The following is an 18,546-nucleotide window of genomic DNA, read 5'->3' on the forward strand; positions in this document are numbered from 1 at the left end:
CTTAGGACGCATAAAAGGAAACGGTTTCGAATGAATGCACAGCATGTTGGGACGATTTTGTAGTCAACCGTCATACTGCTTCTTTTGTATTTGTTCGGCCAATGAATAACAATGCTTTTTCAGACCAACGTTCTATTCTTCGGTGAGAAGCAACGCCCGGTACATGAATACCCAGATTAAAGGGGATCGTAGAGTGGGATGGGGTTAGCAAACTATTCCGTGTTTTCTCATCTCATGACGTCACTTTTGAGAACAATCGATGTAGATTACCCTCCTTCACGATGAGAAAAGAGAGAAAGGGTTTACGGGGGCAGTTAAACGGAAAAGTCTAAAAGAGGAAACTGTACACTCATCTTAATGGGCAACTTAAAGATTAACTTAATTCGATCGACTAATATGGGAAAAAAAGAAATACCAAACAGGAGAAGCGGTATTATGTTTGAAGACTCACTAACTGTATGCATGTTTATTCTCTAAAGTAATTCAAATTAATTGATTAATAAACCATTCTATGAACTGAAAATCAATTTGCTGAACGAATTGGTTTTCGTGACAATACGCTTGAAAAGGTTCCATGTAAATCGGCTTTTTGTTAAGGTCATGAGCATCAATAAACATGGTAGCCGCTGGTCGCTAGAACATGGGGGAAAACAAAATCGATCGATGTATAACATATCTTTATACAATACCTTGGAATAGAGGACCAAAGTGCTAACGTCATATTCACTCGTCATTCACGGTTACAGATTCTAAACAACAGAACCTGCGCATGAGGTTTACCGTGAAATCATTCAAGCAGCGGACTGGAGCAGGGCAAACTTGTTTGGGGCTAGTATGATCACCACACCATTGTTTAGCACAAAAGGTGTTTGACGTCACACTTTGAATATACATATATTACAGATTTTAGACCATGATAGGGGGGGGGGGATTTTTACGACATGAAATCTTCAAAATTGTTATGAATCGAGGTTCCGGGAAAATCGAATAATCCTATTTTTCCTAACGAACATTTTTTTTTAAAGTGACTCGGTAACATTGCCTCAGATTCTGAAACAAAATCCTGGATTTAGCTCATGCTGCAATCATAATTATAAACCTTTATGTCAGTCAGGAATCCCACAACTTTTACAAGCCGATCGCCTGTCTGATTATTAAGATATTTATGATTGGAAATCGAAATTTTATTTTTCGTTTTCCTTACGGTTTTCATATTTTGCAGGAAGTATGGAAAAACCGGTCACTAAAAGATTTTTACTTTTTTGAGGCACTTCATGATCATTTTAAAGCGCAATTTGTTTAGGGCTTCAATTTTAGGGTCATACATCTCAGATTTAACATGGTTTAATGCCATTAAGACTGTTTTGTCCTTGTCCTTTCCGTCTTTTCGTAAATACGATTTGAAAAAAAAGTAAAGAGTTAGTTTTAACTGGGAGAATTTCGGTGCTTATGTAATTTATAGTAAACTTCTTGTTTTCTTTAAACAACGAACGATGATCAAAAAATCAATATATCGAATCAACTTCTAGTCTCTAGATACTGTACAACGTATGACATCAACTTGTTACACAGCTTGGTTCCGCTTCGTCTTATTAACTTTCTTCTTAGCTTTCTTATCGCTACGTATCGCTGTGCTTTCTTCTTTCCAATTGAAGTTTGGATTTCATCAATCTTTAAAACTGAGTTTCCAATGGAAAAAACACCTTGGGCGATAGAAAAAAGTCTGAATGTAAAGTGAAACGAAATATACAAAACTATTTTTGTCTGTACGCCAAAACGTTGAAGGCTTAACTTCAAAGTTAACTACTTCTGTATCTCATGACCAGTTTCCGTGTAATATAGGTACAACGATCTCTCTATTTCGAGAATAGTAATGTACATTCAAGTATGGTTAGAAGAAGAAAAAAAACGTGTTTTTTTTTCATTCCACCCGCATTAATGACACAAGGACGACAAAACAATTCTTTTGTGGACAACACAATTTAATTGTTTTCCTTTCTTATTCTGACTTCGCACTTGTGAATAGGATCTTTGTGTCTCAATGACATCACCAATTCATTATATTGTGTACCACCGATAACAGTGTATCTTGGTGACATTGTGCAATGAATCCATTTTGGGGGAAATCCAAGAAGTTTGTCAAAATTGGATGTCTCAGGTAATACCGTAATATACATGTACGTAAATCGCAGTTCGCCCGATTCAATAGGTCAATTAAAACAACTTTGTACCCTCTCTCCCCCTCCCTCTCTCTCTCTCTCTCTCTCTCTCTCTCTCTCTCTCTCTCTTTCTCTTTCTCTCTCTCTCTCTCTCTCTCTCTCTCTCTCTCTCTATCATGCCCCCTTCCCTCCCCATTATCCATCTCTCATCTCTCGTTCTCTTATCCCACTCCCCATATGAAAGGTGGCTGTTTATACCAGTAAACGGAATCGCTTTCAAAATATACAATTTTTGTTAATGTACATATGATGTTAGGTAAGCCTACTTGTACACGTTTCGGCAAAATTCAAACGGCTAAATACAAAATTAATTGTCATTTGGCATATATTCAACATTATATATCATTTTATGTTCTAGTTAAAGCCTATAAAGCCTATAATGGAATTATGGTTTCAATGTAATAACATCTTTCTCTGAACTGAGGATAATTTTCTAGATACTTATCATGTGTCTGTTCTTGGTAAAGTCTCTGACCAGTAACCACCACTGCGTGCTTTTGTTACACAACCACTTCTTAGTAAAATCATTTAATGTTCCAACCTATGTTGAATGTGACTTTCTCTACGGCAAAACCTTTATTCCCGCCAGATGTTTGCATCTTGCTACTTGCGCCCTCTATACAGCGACCGATGCCTAATCGGTGACCGTTGGTCCCCATGATCCCCTTTTTAATGTTAATTGAGAGCTGATTTGATGAGATAACCATAATGTCAGTGACCACGTAGGGAGGTCTAATCACTCCTGTCCAAACTAGTGCAGATGGGCATTAAAGCACAAAGTTGAGCTTAAGGTGGCATGATGAAAATGATAAACATACATTGAGTGGAATATTATTTGTCTTGGTCTACATACTTTCCCAAAAAGTCCGTATAACATAAAGAAATACAAAAAGAAATGGAAATTTTCGACAATCAATTTGTTGAAATTTCCGATTTTTCACAATTTAAAATAGATGCATGGTATGCCGTATGTTATCAATGCCAAGGTATGAAGTGCACTATCAATGATTTTGAAGTGAGTATTGACATCATGAAGTGATTTTCAAACACATTTAACTCAGAATGAATTTATCTTCGTTTGACTAGTGAGAGAGTGAAAGTGAAAGAGTCCATCAAACACTTCAACATGTTTCAGTAAACATGAAGTTATTTTCGTCTGATTAACCGACTTTTTGCTATTAATATGAGTTTGAAACGGAGACCAGTTTGCAGCTTGATGCTATAGTGACTCATACAACCATAATGACCGTGGTTTAATGTTACCCCATTATTAAATGAGGTACTAAATCATTTCAGTCATGAGTAGTCGAGTATAATGCTTCTATTTCACCTCCCTGGTCGGAGGTTTGTCCCACATAATTCAATGTAGGTTGAGGTGTAAGACTTTCTACGAATATTTCACCTCGGATAACCTATGATTGTATTCATCGATGACAGATTGCTTAGTCCAACCCCCAATTGACATTGATAAATTCCCCAAAGGTCAAAGTTCAATCACATGATAACCTTGGCAGGCGAATCATACATGACGTCACAATCTCTTAACCTTTACTTTCTCTTTTCCGTTCTTTTCAAAATAAAGGATTATTTTGATCAACAATATACTAGGTATTTCCGTGGCGTAACTCTATCCTGCAAACAAGAAGTACTGCTTGAAATCCCGCTCAAGCAAAATGTATAGGCTGTAAGTAAAGTGGTGTGAAAAATGTGACTTTTTGCACAATACACGGCCAGGTATTGTGATAAACTGATACTCTGTTTTCCTCGATTCGGCATGAAAACACAGAAAGAAAGAAATGAAAATAGAAACCGAACTTTTGTGAGAACATAGAAGCAAACGAAGATCTATAGAAAATGAGGCAGGAAGGGAAGAGAAAAGTTGACGGCAAATTTAAAGAGAACATGCAAAAACGATCGGAAATATACATGTCAGTAGCATTTTCCAGCATATACATGTGTGTGTATATATGTATATATATATATATATATATATATATATATATATATATATAAAGAGAGAGAGAGAGAGAGAGAGAGAGAGAGAGAGAGAGAGAGAGAGGAGGTCAAACTTCAGGGGGAGAGGGCAAAAGAGAAAAAGAGAGAGATATATATTTATATAGAGAGAGAGAAGACGCGTGATAGAGAGAGAGAGAGAGAGAGAGAGAGAGAGAGAGAGCAGGTCAAACTTCATATTGTTATGAGTTTTTAGTTTAAGCCTTCCCAAGACCAAATATTTGCATTGCATAATTTTGTTTGTTATGAAATCAAATTTTTCAATATCTAAGTCACGATTCTTAATATCCAGGTTATTGTGAGAAAAAAGCAGTTTAAATAGAAATACCTATGGCTATTAGAGTTCTTTAGAAAGCTTGATCATCGAACCCTTTATATTGTATTCATTCGTGACCCGCTACCTTTAAATTTAGGTAAATAAAGTCTCCTTTTCGTCTGTACTCAATTAACTGTGACTGTTACGGGCCAGTACATTAACAGTCTAGAAAATGGCCACGATATCTCACGTATGTCGTATCAGACTGTTGTATCATTGCTGGTTTCCTCCTCAAAAAGGTTTTATAGTTAGTTCGATATGACTAGCTAGTTGAATTAAAAGAAATACAAAAACTTATTGGAAATAATTTATTTTGTGTTTGATAATTATGATGCAACATTTATTATCGTTCTGCACGAGTAAAAGACATATTGCTACTATACTGTTTTATTGCATATAGGCATACTGATTAATTAAACCTGATTTCCTAATTTGGGAGAGTTCAAACAGGGGAAGATAATTCAAAAGAAAGATATCAAGCAAGAGACAGAAGTAAAATGACCATGGTGTAAGACCCGGAAGCTGGGACCCCCCTTCCTTCTCTTGAAGTTAGACCAGCTTGGCAGCTGCAGACAGCTTTCTTCTAAAAGCTTTGGTAATCAGGTATTATTCAAGGTATATAATAAATTATAACCATTAAAACTGGACAGAAGCCGTTGAAAACGATAGATGGCGCACTTCGAGCAACAGAATTTCCCATATTGCGCCCAATCCGTCCATATCGTTGTATGACTGCACAACACACGGAACAAATAGTATGGTCTTTTCGCTCTTGTATATTTTTCGAAGAATTGGAATATTTGGATAACATAACGTAAAAACGTGGATTTTAATCATACAAAACCGTGTTGGGCCATTATTTTCTATGCCACTTTACTTGGTCGGGCAACACACCTCCCCCCCCCCCCTCTCTATATATCTTTCACCCCTCCATCCCTCCCCTCCCTCTATTCCAGCTACCCTCTCTCTCTCTCTCTCTCTCTTTCTCTCTCTCTCTCTCACTCTCACTCTCTCTATTTCTCTCTCTCTCTCTGCATTTCTCACATTCTCACCCCCCCCCCTTTCGTTGCTCCTCTCACATCGCCTCTCTATTCTTCGATAACTTCCTCAGGACCCGGAGAACAGTCAACTACGTCCTGACATTTAATCCATGATAAAAGGTACAGCACCCTACACAGCAAAAGTATGTTGGTGCGTATGTTTCGGGTCGCACTGGCGGATTAAGGGGGAGGGGAGGTGAAGACGATGGGCAAAATCGACCAGTGCCCCCTTTACCTATAATACACAAATCCAATAATGTAACCTCCTCCCCCACCCCCTCCTTGAGATGATGACCCTCCTGGATTCGCCCTTATTAGCTTATAGTAAATTAGAGGAAAAACCTTGCCTGGTGGTCAGTATAAATTGATACTAGACAAATGCTAGACGGGAAGTGAAGGCAAATTAATCAATGGCCATTCAAATTTCTCTTTGCTTTACCACGATAACTTGTGAATTCACTATAAGCACAATGCACTTTGTTTTACATAGTTTCAAACTAGAATGTGTGCTTGGAGATTAAGCGACAAACCCTTCCCCGACATTACGCCTCCACCCCCAGAATGGTGATATGTCGGTAGTATAATGTGTACACAAAAAGCAAAAAATCAACACAAATCACAAGTAATGTTTTAACTATAATCATAAAATATCTTTTATTTTATCACAGTACTATTTTTTTTCGTTGAAATCGGGTTGGCCCTATACTACACAGGACGTTTGTTAACACAACAGCACGAAATAAAATTACAAACTCTTGTCATTATATACATATATAATTTTTTGTTATCCCTCTCCACTTTGTTTCTCTTTTCGTATCTCCTTTTCACATATTATTCCTCTTTTACAGAAGCTCAATTTACAAGCATTTAACACAATGTAGTTTTTTTTTTATACACAGTGCAGAGAAGCATAGGGAAAGCCGGGTTTCATAATTTATATACAAGCGTGATATGTTTATGGTTTATTCCTAAAGAATATAATGAATACTATTCATAATGTATATACACCCTGAAGCACGTTATTCTATAAACCTTAATAATTTGGTTATCTTTTATCAATACAAAGTAATCAAATATTACCACTAAAAAGGTCTTCGAATGTGTTTCCCCTGTAAACACCTAAATTTTGTGACATGAACATTTAATGATATTCTTCTATAATTGAAAAATGATGATTAGTTTCTATTTTTATTTATAAGTCAGTATTTTTACAAAATAATACTCCACCCTCCCACAACGAGTAATTTTCATTGGCATGCAAAGTTAATGACAATCTTTTATAATCGAAAAAAAAATTATTCATACGAAACTGATCTCTTTAAAAAGTTCATACTTATCAGTTACGAAATAATCGAATAACATGCTATTCCCCTATAAACAAGTATTTTGATTTTCATGCAACTACAAGTCTGCATCATAGAAAATGATTACCAATTCCTATAAAAATAATCCTTTGAATAAAAAAAATCGTACATCAGACATTGTTTTATAAAAAGAAAGTCTACGTTTTATAAAATTATGGCGCATGACATCTGAAAATCCGTCTCTAAGAGGAACCAAGGTAACTACGTCATTCTACAATCTATATAGACGTTAATTATGAGTTCAGGTTGAAATTATATGGTTTTTTATGACTCCTACGAAAAAGAAAAAAAAATTAATTGCCACATTTTACATCGTGAAGCCGTTGTTTCGATAGATTATGTAATTACCCGTCAATCAGAATTCACCATGCTGTTTTTTAAGCGAAACCCATCACAACTTAAGGGTTGAGCCTATTATGATACTACAAATAACAATATTGCGTTCTTGTACATCGCTCATTTCTATCAGACTTGACATTCCTGGCGCTCAACGATTATTATCCCGGCTATAAAATGGCTGCCATTATGGCGCTCTAGCATTTCAAGGAATTAATTCCTGCCAGGTACCCATTTACCTCACCTGGGTTGAGTATGGCAAATGTAGATCAATATCTTGCCAGAGGACATTAGGGTCGCGGCGGGACTCCAACCGCGAACTATGTGGTCCAGTCCGGTGACTTATCCACTAGACCACGACACATCTGCACCCCCTCTAAACAATGTCTTTACTTGACTCAGACACGATTCATTTCTTTATATTCATTATGATTCTAATTTTAAAGCGTTTGGATGTTGATAGGTTATCTATTTCATTATTAATATAGCAAATATACATTAATAATTATATCTTCACAAAGTCCAATTTACAGAATATTTTCAACATTCGTTAGGCATCTTTGATACTCCATTTACAATTTAGAGTATTAAAAATCAATCTGTTTCAGCCATTCTTTCACTGTCAATTGTTTTCAATCTTTAATAATTATCCTACTCTTTATATTTTTTAGTAATGCAAAGAGATAGGTTCCTTTAAAACATTTATATATTTACCACCAGCGCACAATATGTTACGCTTATTTTATCAAAAGGAACTCAATAATCTCCTAAGGTCCTTTAATATTACGAATAATCCTAACATTACAATGGTTTAAAAGAATAAAATATGGTACCATTAAATTTAGTAAGTTTTTCACTACTTGACCTCTAATCTTACGATGCTTCATACAAGCAGGAAATAAAAACCAATAAAAAAAGGAAATCATAATATTCGATATGAGTGTATTTTACAAGATTATATTAATGTCTAAGCCAACGAATGGATGTTTTCTTTTTACTTGTAGTTTTATTCGAAACAAATGAAACGATGCCTATAAATTAATTCGTACAAATACCCTATAGCTCCAAAATATCAGAGTTGTGCTGCTGCATTTTACATGTTTGCTGAATTCATATTTATCAAGTTTATGAACAAATTTTAAAAATTCACATCTGCTGCATATTTTTCTAAAAATAATGCTGATATTTTTATTTTATTTATCATACACATATTCAAATCATGACATGCAATTAATCTGCCGTTCTTACTATATACCCGTGTATGTGAACACATTACTGTTGATATAATAGGATTACATCAAATTTTTGGTGAATTTAAATTAGTGAACATTATCTTCAAAGCGGTGAGATTATAGTGATAAAATGCAAATTTCTTCATTCACATTTCTAATAACTGCTACATGAACATTTGCGAAGATCACAGTCTGCTACATTTCGTTAGGTAACCAAGTCATATTTTTTTTAACTTGATGGAATATCAACCGAAAAGTGGAACTCACCCGTATGAACTTGATCGTTTCCTGATTTTTTCTGACTTAAAAAAACTTTGATGCCATATTTTGATATTGATTTGCTAGACATCAAACATGGCATCTTTTTGGTCACGTGACATGAACATCATGTACAGGAAACTGTTCAGTACAAAATAGTGCCAGTCTTAAAGCTGAATGTACATGTAGACTGCCTTAAATTTCAGATTCAAGATCAACCATAACCGGGATGGTAACAAATACAGCAGAAATTATTTCTGTTTCATTATAATTATTTTTTTAATTTGTGGAACTTTGTGGTCTTAATCTTTGAAATAGACGCAGACGACACTGCTTGTTTGGTCTTATTCGGTGAGTTTATGCCATTCTGCGATCTGTTTACGCGGGTTCTGCATGATCTCCTTCCAGTGCTGTGACTCCGCCTCTCCATCTTCATCTCGTCCAATCACCAATCGGCCGATGATTTCGTTCTTTGTCACTCGGTCGTGATCCAGCACCTGATCAAGTAATGGGAAATAAAAATTGAGTTTCACCGCAAATTCAAGCGATACATTTTCGAATAAATGTATTAAATGTATTATTCGTAGTCTGCATCTGGTGAATGCTGATTCATGTCAGACTATAGAATCCTATCACAAATGTTGCTCCTTTTTTCGTTCTCGGATACAATTCATCAACTTATGCAGCAAGCCCAATTTCTTTGCTATTATCAAACCCGATTGTTTCCAATCAAATTTAAGGATCTGTTCAATTCATTATTTGTAAGATGGAAAGAGCAAAATTTAAAGTACATTTCGAAAAATTAAATATTTTTAATGCAATATTCTAGCTTGGCATAGGCACGGAACTTAAAAATAACACATTAAAAATATTGTTATAATTAATAGGCCTATAACACGATTTGCTCCGTGGCATTGATAAACATGTTGCATTGTGCAAGCTTTACCTGAAATTCAATCTTGAGATACTCCAGTCCCTCCATTGGTATATCGAAGAGGAAGGATTCATTGAAGACAGGGTTTAGAGTTCGTTTCTTGAGACGAGTCTTCTTCTTAGCTAGGCGCTGGTTGCGGTACATCACATAAATCTTCACGTATGGGTCTATGATAGAAATAAAAGGTATATGTTAGCTGGGAACAACTTTCTCTTGAGAAAAAAATTCCTTGATAAATTATGAATTATCAATTAGCTGTAATACTTTTATGATTACTTTTTTTTATGAGTACAAAATCAACTTAATTATTTCATTTTCACCTGACGTTCATCGAATTTAATCAACCTCTCTAACACATTATTTAGATGAAAAAAATAAGTGATTGAATATCATGCACGTATGTTTGATTCATATATTTTTTAGTAATTGTTTTTCTTCTTCTCCTTTTTCTTTTCTATTCCTTCTTCTTCTTCTTCTTCTTCTTCTTCTTCTTCTTCTTCTTCTTCTTCTTCTTCTTCTTCTTCGTCTTCTTCTTCTTCTCTTCTTAATTTCTCATTTCTCCTCTCCTTCCTCTTCTTCATCTTCAATACCTGTACTTTATGATCTATTTACCTGCAAGTCCAGTGACATCCATCTTGGGTAGATTCTTTGCCTTGAGGACCACCACAGTAAGTCGGTTAGCTGCCGGTTGATAGCACAGTGACGTCAGCAACTCACCACGGCCCTGTGACTTGGGGATCTGATCGAAAACATGAGAAGGGAAAAGTGATTTATGTGCCATGAAAAACTGAAAAATAATCCTGCAAATAACAAAATGGTGATAGATGAGATTTTTTAAATAACCACAGCTTTCTGACGCTTGGTCTAATTTTTCCATTTATTTTCAAGGGAAGATGAATTTTCCCCATTACATCCTGGGAGCGCCAGGAGTGTCAAGTCTGACAGACATGACCGCTATACAAGAACCCACTATTATTATTATTATCTTAAATGATCCCACAAAAACACAATTTAAAAAAAAAACAATGAATAAAATTACTATATCATAAATAATCTGTCTTATGTTTTATTTGTTCGCTCTTGTTTATTTGTTTTTTTTTACATCCGTATAGAAATAACTCTGCTATCTACAAATTCAACTGTCAATAAAAGTTTACGGAGAGATGTAGTATAAGCAGGGTAAGAAGAAGAATAAGTGGCAGAAGAAGAAGAAGAAAGTGAAACTGGAGAAGAAAATGATGATGAGGATGAGAAGGAGGAGCAGGATCAGAATTGTAACAAAAGAGTAATGTTACAGAAAGATTCCAAGACAGTGGGATGAAATGATGAGACTTACCCGTGTATTTCTTGGTTTGATATCTCGACATAGATTGACCGGTCTGGTGCTCAGATCGACGTTGGACAGGGGCATCACCACCTCACCTATCACTTCGTCCCGGGAGAAACGATCAAAACTCATCACTACAAAGTGAAGAGTTACACCCTACAAACAAACAAAAAGATACAAAACATCAATATTAAAACGCAATTCAAAAATTACTACCAAATGAAGAGTTATAATAGATCTAACAAACAAAAAGAAAAAAAACCTTCAATAACTGCAATGTAAACCGAGACAAATTTCTGAAGAAATGCTCATACGAATCATCATTTCGCACTAAACTGGGTTATTTCGTGATAATGGCTTCTTTTAATTACAACATTCAATGATTTGTACTTACCCTTTTTAATAAACAAATTGATCGTCCAAGATTTTGCATTGGTATCCATTGCTATTGGAATAAGAAATGCACCTTCCTCCATCTCTCATTTTCCTTAACCATTCTTTCTCTCTCTATCCCCCTCTCTATCCCCCTCGCGCTCTCTCTCTCTCTCTTTCTCTCTCTCTCTCTTTCTCCTTCTTATTAATTTTTTTATATGTATCTCTTACCTACTTCACTTCACCCGCCTACACAGGCGGGCTACTAGCCATTTGAAATTAATGGCGTAGAATTGCTCCAGTGGAGAGGGGGTGGGGCACTGGCGTTATAATGCCCCCCAAATAATTGATAACATTGAAAGAAGAATTCAATTGAGGAATGGAAAGGAGCCAAACAATCCACTTCTTGCCATTCTTTCGTCACACCCCTTCCCCCCTGATTCATCATTCAAATGGGGGTCTTGTGCCCCCGTTTCCCCGTGTCCCCCCCCATGGCTACGCCATTATTTAAACTTCTCCTTACCTGTAGTTGGTTATATGCCAGCCCATAGAAGGTAAATGTTTCTTCGTAGATGGGATTGAGAGTTTTCCTCAGGACCCTGGTCTTCACCTTGTGTTTCTTCTCAGGGAGCAGGCACAGCTTAACGTAGGGGTCGGACGCACCAGTAGTTGGATCCTGCAAAACAGTAATAAAAAATACATTGTCATGGTAACAAGTAGTTTTTAGAAAGTACCTAACAACGAATAGAGGATTGTCGTGCGGTTTATGTGGCGAATGTGTATTTTTATAGTGCTAGAGTGGCGCATATTTCGAAGAAAATGCTACAAGACAGCAACATGAGATGGAACTACCCCCTTCGTAAGATTCATGCTCACCAAGTTACCCTGGATTGTGCACCATGTCCACCCCTTGTTAAGAAGAACCACATTATGTTCACTATTGATCATAGAAAAAACTCTAGGGTAGTCAGACACAGGTAGGGAGAAATGATGTTAGAAAAAATAAGTGCGTGACTTAAATGACAAGCAAAGCAAGAAGCGCTTTTAAAGCACAATTCAGAATGACTGATTATCGATCAGGGATTCTATTTTCTGAAGAAAAAAAAAGAAAGAAGAAGCTTTCATGCATGCTCCGGAGCGGAGTTACGGAGATGCTGGACGGCACGCAAGATTAAACTGATTTATTTTCTTCCATATAGTCTTCTGCGTTCTAGTTACAAAATACCATTACGAGGTTTAGAAATCACGTGTAGGGCACGCTTCAAGATGAAGTCTGTCTCTTAATTCAGAATATAGGGGAGGGGGGGGTACTTTTCGAGATGCATCCCCACAGATTTCAGGTATGTTCCCTGTGATCTAAGGGGTTAGACACCAGGGGGTGTTTCACAAAGACTAAGATCGACTTTAAGTTGGACTTAACTATGGCAGGCTATTCGTGCCACTAGTTCATCTAACCATTCATGGCATTGGTTTCTCAAGGGACGTATAAATCGTGGTCACAAATCTACGGAATTTACCTTTTTTGATAGTTCATTATTGAAGGAAAAAAATATTATCTAAAGGTCATAATTGACATACCAATAGTGAGAGCGACCAGTGCCATGAATGGCCTGTCTTAGTTAAGTCCAACTTCAAGTCGATCTTAGTCTTTGTGAACCACACCCAGGTCGAAGACGGAGCTACAAGATAACTCAAGATAAAGGGACACTTCTTAACTTTTTTCCTCTTCAAATATTTATTATTTTTTGTCTACACAGCAGATTGAAGAGCGCCATCTCGACATCCGAACAACAACTACAAGGCAAGTTCAACAACAACGGCCTCTCCGATGGAAAATTATGAATAAATCAATTCTAGAATATATTAAAAATAACATATTGGATAAATTGGCTCTTTTGTACGGTAAGAGCAGAAATGTGCTGTGATTATCCTATTTATAGAAAACGTTTACCTCCGCGTTCAATTTCCTGATGAAAATGTGAACCGAACAGTATGGCGGGTTTTCGTCATGCTCAGCTAAGTTCAATGTACAGCATTTCCTGGAGAGTTTGAGATAATAGGTTCAGATCCCGTACCTCAAGCCACTCGTGTCGTCTTACGGAATTGAGGCACGTAAAAGACCTTTGAAACGCTAGCCTTCGGCCACTTAACTATTAATGAGTCAAAAATAACATCTCGAATGACGTTAAATGAAGGTATGGATGGTAAACGTTTGCCTTCAGATTTTAGACGGGGTTGGCAAGAGAAAAAAGTCTGAATATGATTAGGGAAGGTTGTCTATTGGTCAACGTATGAAATCAGAATGGAATGATTGCGACGAAACAGCGGTTTCAAATGTGAAAATTAATGAAATGATGTTACAAGAAACGCCACCAATCATCCTTTCACAATCAGATGTTGTTGTTGTGGTAGTTGTTTAATGGCGTTCAGTCAGTACTGAATATAAACGCAATATTTCACCAGTATCGCAGTTTATTTATTTGTTTATTTATTAGGAGTCCCTTGATGGTTTGCAACTTCGTATTTCTGTTTTTTACGTTTAATCTGGTCAGCCCAGTTTCGATTGCATTGACATCTAGCCTTGCTCGACGTGAAACCGGCTTCTCGACTACTCGGCGTGCGTGCGCATTGATCTTCTCTTTTAATATTTTTTAACGCACGGTGCCTAGACCACTCAGAAACACAGAAACACTAAACAGTAAACGCGACTAAGAGGCTGTTCACACCGCAATGAGATAGCGCGGTCTATCGTAGCACTCCCTTTTTTCTAGCGCGCGCTAGACCGCGCTATCTCTCGTGGACCACCCCCAAGAGGTGCTCCAGTGGCACGCCGTTTTGGCTCGCCGTGGCTCGCTGTTGGGCGGACCGAAACGACGTTGTACCTTCCACACCGCAGAGATAGCGCGGTCTAGCGCTCGCTATCTCTGCCAGTGTGAACAGCCTCTAAGAGGCTGTTCACACCGCAATGAGATAGCGCGGTCTATCGTAGCATCCCCTTTTTTCTAGCGCGCGCTAGACCGCGCTATCTTTTGTGGACCACCCCCAAGAGGTGCTCCGGTGGCACGCCGTTTTGGCTCGCCGTGACTCGCTGTTGGGCGGACCGAAACGACGTTGTACCTTAAACACCGCAGAGATAGCGCGGTCTAGCGCGCGCTATCTCTGCCGGTGTGAACAGCCTCCAGGTGTGCTGCAGGTGAGCATCTAATTCTTGACCCAGTTAGCAAGTCGTACACCTGCCAGAAACGGTCAAACAATCATCATTTTCCACACTATTCCAGGAGCGTCGCTATCAGATTTTGAATAAAGATGCGGGAGGGGTGTCGAACCACGTTTTGGGGGTGACGAACCCCCCCCCCCCACCCAACAACCCTGAAATGTACCAGAATCTTATATTTGTAAATATGTTAATCCCCTTCCCCCTATGCCAATCCCTGGTAGTGTGACCCGTGCATTTACATTGTCATTGTATCAAAAGACACATCGTTCTCGTAACACATCCCACCGTTCTTACTTCTGCAAAAAGGTGACGAAATTTTAGAAAAGTCTCTGCCAAGCGTCATTTCAAGAATATACAGGCAGTTTTCTTTTTTTTTCTGTTCCATTGAAATATCCCACCTGTATGCCATTGGTCGAAAAACGTTATATTCCATTTGTTTTATCAGCCATAATTATAAACCTTTTTATTGGTGTCCGACATCTTAATGTCATGGAGGAGTGAAAGGGTGAGGGTGGGGGTTCCCAAACATCGCATAAAGTGACATCACAATGAACCGGGGATAGTCAAGACCATACCTTGGCAGGAAGATAGCTTGCTCGGTGTATAGTGACCATGAAAACCGCCTTGTCCACTCGGTATTCGACGGTAAAGTTGAGAACCCCGACATTCGGCCGATCTTCCATACTCTCCAGGGTCTTGTTATCCACCGCCTCGCACTTCTCATCGCCACCGTCTGAGTACGAGTCTTTGTGTAACATCTGTGGGTCGAGTTTACCTGGGGACGAGGTGTGGGAGGGGATAAAAAAACCACGAGGTATTAACGAAGAGGAACAAAACCATTAATTTTTAAAGAGGAATAATTTTAAAGAGTTTGTAAACAAGATTAAAGGAAATGAGATGGGGCTTTAGTAGAGGTAATATAACATCAAAGAGACAGATAGAGAGGAAAGAACGTGGGAGGGATGCCAAGGGGAAGGATCAAAAAGGAGATGGCAGAGAGGGGAGGGAGATAGTGATAATAAGAGTGAAAAAGCGGGAGAGACAGAGAGAGAGAGAGAGAGAGAGAGATGAGAAGAAGGGCGAGATAAGTCGGAGAACGAGAGAGAGAGAGAGAGAGAGAGAGTCAGAGATAGAGAAAAAACAGTGCTACGATCATAGAGAGGGCGCATGACTTGTGCGCTGATATATCATCACTTAGGCCTATCTCTTTAAAAAATGACGATTTTTTTTTTCTTCTTCAGAATCTAGTCCCTAATAACACTTTGTTTCTGTTTGTTTGTTGTTGATCTTCTGAGAACCCCCCCCCCCCCCCCCCCCCCCGTCGGATAAGCACACGGTATCCCTGGACTGAGGTGAATAAACCTACCTGTCGACCCCATGAAGGTGCCAATGGGAGGGCGTTTCTCCCCCTGGGTCGGAGACGGGAACCCCGACGACCCCCACTTGGTCGGAGTGAGGTGCGGCGACCCCTTCCCCGTGGGAGGGATGTGACGGGATGGACCGGTCTCGGGTGAAGACAACTCGGGGCTACTGATGGGCTTGGCGGTGGGACGGGTATAGAAAGTGCGCTGAGCCTTCTCGACGTCTCGAGTTAGCAGGAAGGAAGGTCGACCTGGCTTTCTACGCATACACCGACATGCTGTGACGACCACGACGGCCAGGGTGGTCATGATGGCCGCACATACACCCACGATAGCCGCCTTCGAGACTGTAGAAAATAATGATAAACGGAAGGGGAAAAAGATAAAGTAATATTGTAAATACAAGTCTAAAGATTTAAATACTTGACTTGGCCATGGAAGATAGTCAATTGTGTATTGACGTGGTTTACATTGTGATAAAAATCACCCCTGAAGACGTGATTAAAATGATCATCGTTCAGTAAGAAGGAATATCTTTTCAATAAAATTATAATTCTATTCGTGCTGAATGATGTTTAAGATAATAAATATCATCATATTTTTACGTCAAAAGTTGAATTGTACCTTTAACTTGTCTAACTAAACGCCAATGCCCAATTAAAACATAAAGCTGGTCGAAATTCATTTCTTCGTCTGCGTACAGTGAAGTAGAAAACAAAAGTCCACTATCAACATAATCATCAACCCATATACAGGAATGCTTTTAAAAAATAATTTCGCTTTAAACCTCAAAGACCTGGTACTTTTGCTAATAATAATACTAGACTCAGCAAAGGAGAAAAAACAGTTCAACGCTATCTGCAGTTCCAAGCATTAGCATATGGCAGTTCCTCCACATTACTTATTTCTCATTATTTCGCTAGGTTTTCATCCTAATAGATAGATAGATGAAGTTTCCATTAATATTTAATTGTTGACTAGGCTCAGACAAATGAGAGAGTGAGCATCAACACTAGCTAATCATGTCGTTCATCATTATAATCAAAAGATAAGGGTTTGTTCTTGGAATAATAAAAACACAGTTGACCATCTTTACACGACCCATTCTACGCTTCGCGATAACTTGTTTATAAATATTTGATTCCTTTTGTTGTTTCCTTTCAAGATTACCCTTTGATTCAGATCACATGAAATCCTGTTAATGCGACAATACAACAAAAGTTTCCACTGTAACAGAAATGAAAAGGGCCTCAGAATTGTCGATATATGAATACATCTAAAGGGATATTTAGTCAGAGCTTCGTGCATATTGTTGACAAATATTCTAACTATTTTACTCATTTTTTTTACTGCATCGACATAATTACCTTTATTCATGGTTATTGATTTAGCTGTTTCTATACCCGGCCAGGCAATCCTGCCAGCGCTATAGTGTTTTCTTATTTTCCATTTTGTATATGAATGAATTGTTTTATCCTGATGTATGTTTCATAATGTATCATACATAAACAAAATAGTTACATTTAGTAGATCAAATCTCTCTGCCTTGATTTGTTTTAAATAACTTATTGTGATTTGACAAAATTTTAGCCTTGCAACGCGTCAGTGCGATCAACATCATTTTCACCAGACGTCATTAGTATTGAGAATATCAACATGCTTTGCACTGATCAAGGTAGACATGTTGTGAGAGCAACATAACATGACGCAAACCAATCGAAGTGTGTTGAGATGCGCGCTAATTCCAAACGAATAATGTTTGAGGTTAGGATGCCCGCGCACGCATTGGAAGTGTGGGCCGACATAACCGATCGAGCATAATATACACAGCCATCATTCCAAACATATGGTAACTTCTCCCAAACCCTTTCAGACACCATTTCAAGTACCCTTTGCCTTGGATTGTACGCTCTAAACGAGTTCAAAAGGATCGAACAAAGCACATACCATCGCGACATGTTACATTTACGCATATCGGGGAATATGAGGGGGAATTAAGGAGCGTAATAAAGTTCCAAATGAGTCTGATTTGAAGGGGTTGTGTGGAGTGATGCGGAATGACTCAAATCCCACGTATTCTCATCTTCTCAGCAACCAACTTGCGTAACCATGACGTCAACCCAGAGATGCTGTCTGCATCATCCTCTCGACACCGTTACCATGACGACCGCATCTTTCTTATATACTTTTGATTTTCTCCCGATGCCTTCTTCCCCATGGTCAAATATATGCTAACGGATGTTGCTTAGAATAGATCTCTAAGGGGCCAACAAGAAAAAAAAATTAAAGATGGGGAGAGGGAAAAGAATTTTGGGGTAACATATGGAAGCACAAGCGCTTAATGTTATGTGTCTATTTGATGTTCGAGGACAAATGGGTCGTAAGACGCAAAGGCGTCGTTATCAAGATTTTATCCTACTCATGGTAATGCATTATCGCTACCGAATATATTGTTCGCTTAAATTGCATCCCTAAAACCCTTTTTATGTCTGCTGTGGGAAATTGTACACGATCAGGTCTAGAAAGCATAGTAATTCAAGTTTCTCCCTCGTACTGC

The 18,546-nt window shown here is 38.1% G+C and overlaps 1 protein-coding gene across 1 annotated transcript; it reads right to left on the reverse strand.

Moving 5' to 3' along the window:
- Positions 1 to 6,216: 6,216 nt before the first annotated feature.
- LOC100889278 (synaptotagmin-11) lies at positions 6,217 to 16,335 on the reverse strand. Its single transcript, XM_030977193.1, has 7 exons — positions 15,995 to 16,335; positions 15,204 to 15,403; positions 11,935 to 12,087; positions 11,049 to 11,195; positions 10,325 to 10,451; positions 9,725 to 9,879; positions 6,217 to 9,275 (listed from the first exon to the last, which is right to left on the reverse strand). The coding sequence occupies exons 1-7, from the start codon at positions 16,296 to 16,298 to the stop codon at positions 9,123 to 9,125; spliced, it is 1,239 nt and encodes a 412-aa protein (XP_030833053.1). The 5' UTR covers positions 16,299 to 16,335; the 3' UTR covers positions 6,217 to 9,122.
- Positions 16,336 to 18,546: the final 2,211 nt, after the last annotated feature.

Source organism: Strongylocentrotus purpuratus, unplaced genomic scaffold, assembly GCF_000002235.5.
Source record: "Strongylocentrotus purpuratus isolate Spur 01 unplaced genomic scaffold, Spur_5.0 spur5_scaffold_9, whole genome shotgun sequence".
Classification (NCBI taxonomy): domain Eukaryota; kingdom Metazoa; phylum Echinodermata; class Echinoidea; order Camarodonta; family Strongylocentrotidae; genus Strongylocentrotus; species Strongylocentrotus purpuratus.

What these genes read in the sequence shown, in the direction of transcription:
- LOC100889278 (XM_030977193.1), bottom strand. Translation starts at nt 16,298, where the DNA reads ATGACCACCCTGGCCGTCGTGGTCGTCACAGCATGTCGGTGTATGCGT. An exon ending in CAAGCTATCTTCCTGCCAAG is followed by an intron (nt 12,088 to 15,203) that starts GTATGGTCTTGA and finishes ACTGTTTTGCAG; the next exon opens with GATCCAACTACTGGTGCGTC. An exon ending in ATCTCAAGATTGAATTTCAG is followed by an intron (nt 9,276 to 9,724) that starts GTAAAGCTTGCA and finishes TTACTTGATCAG; the next exon opens with GTGCTGGATCACGACCGAGT.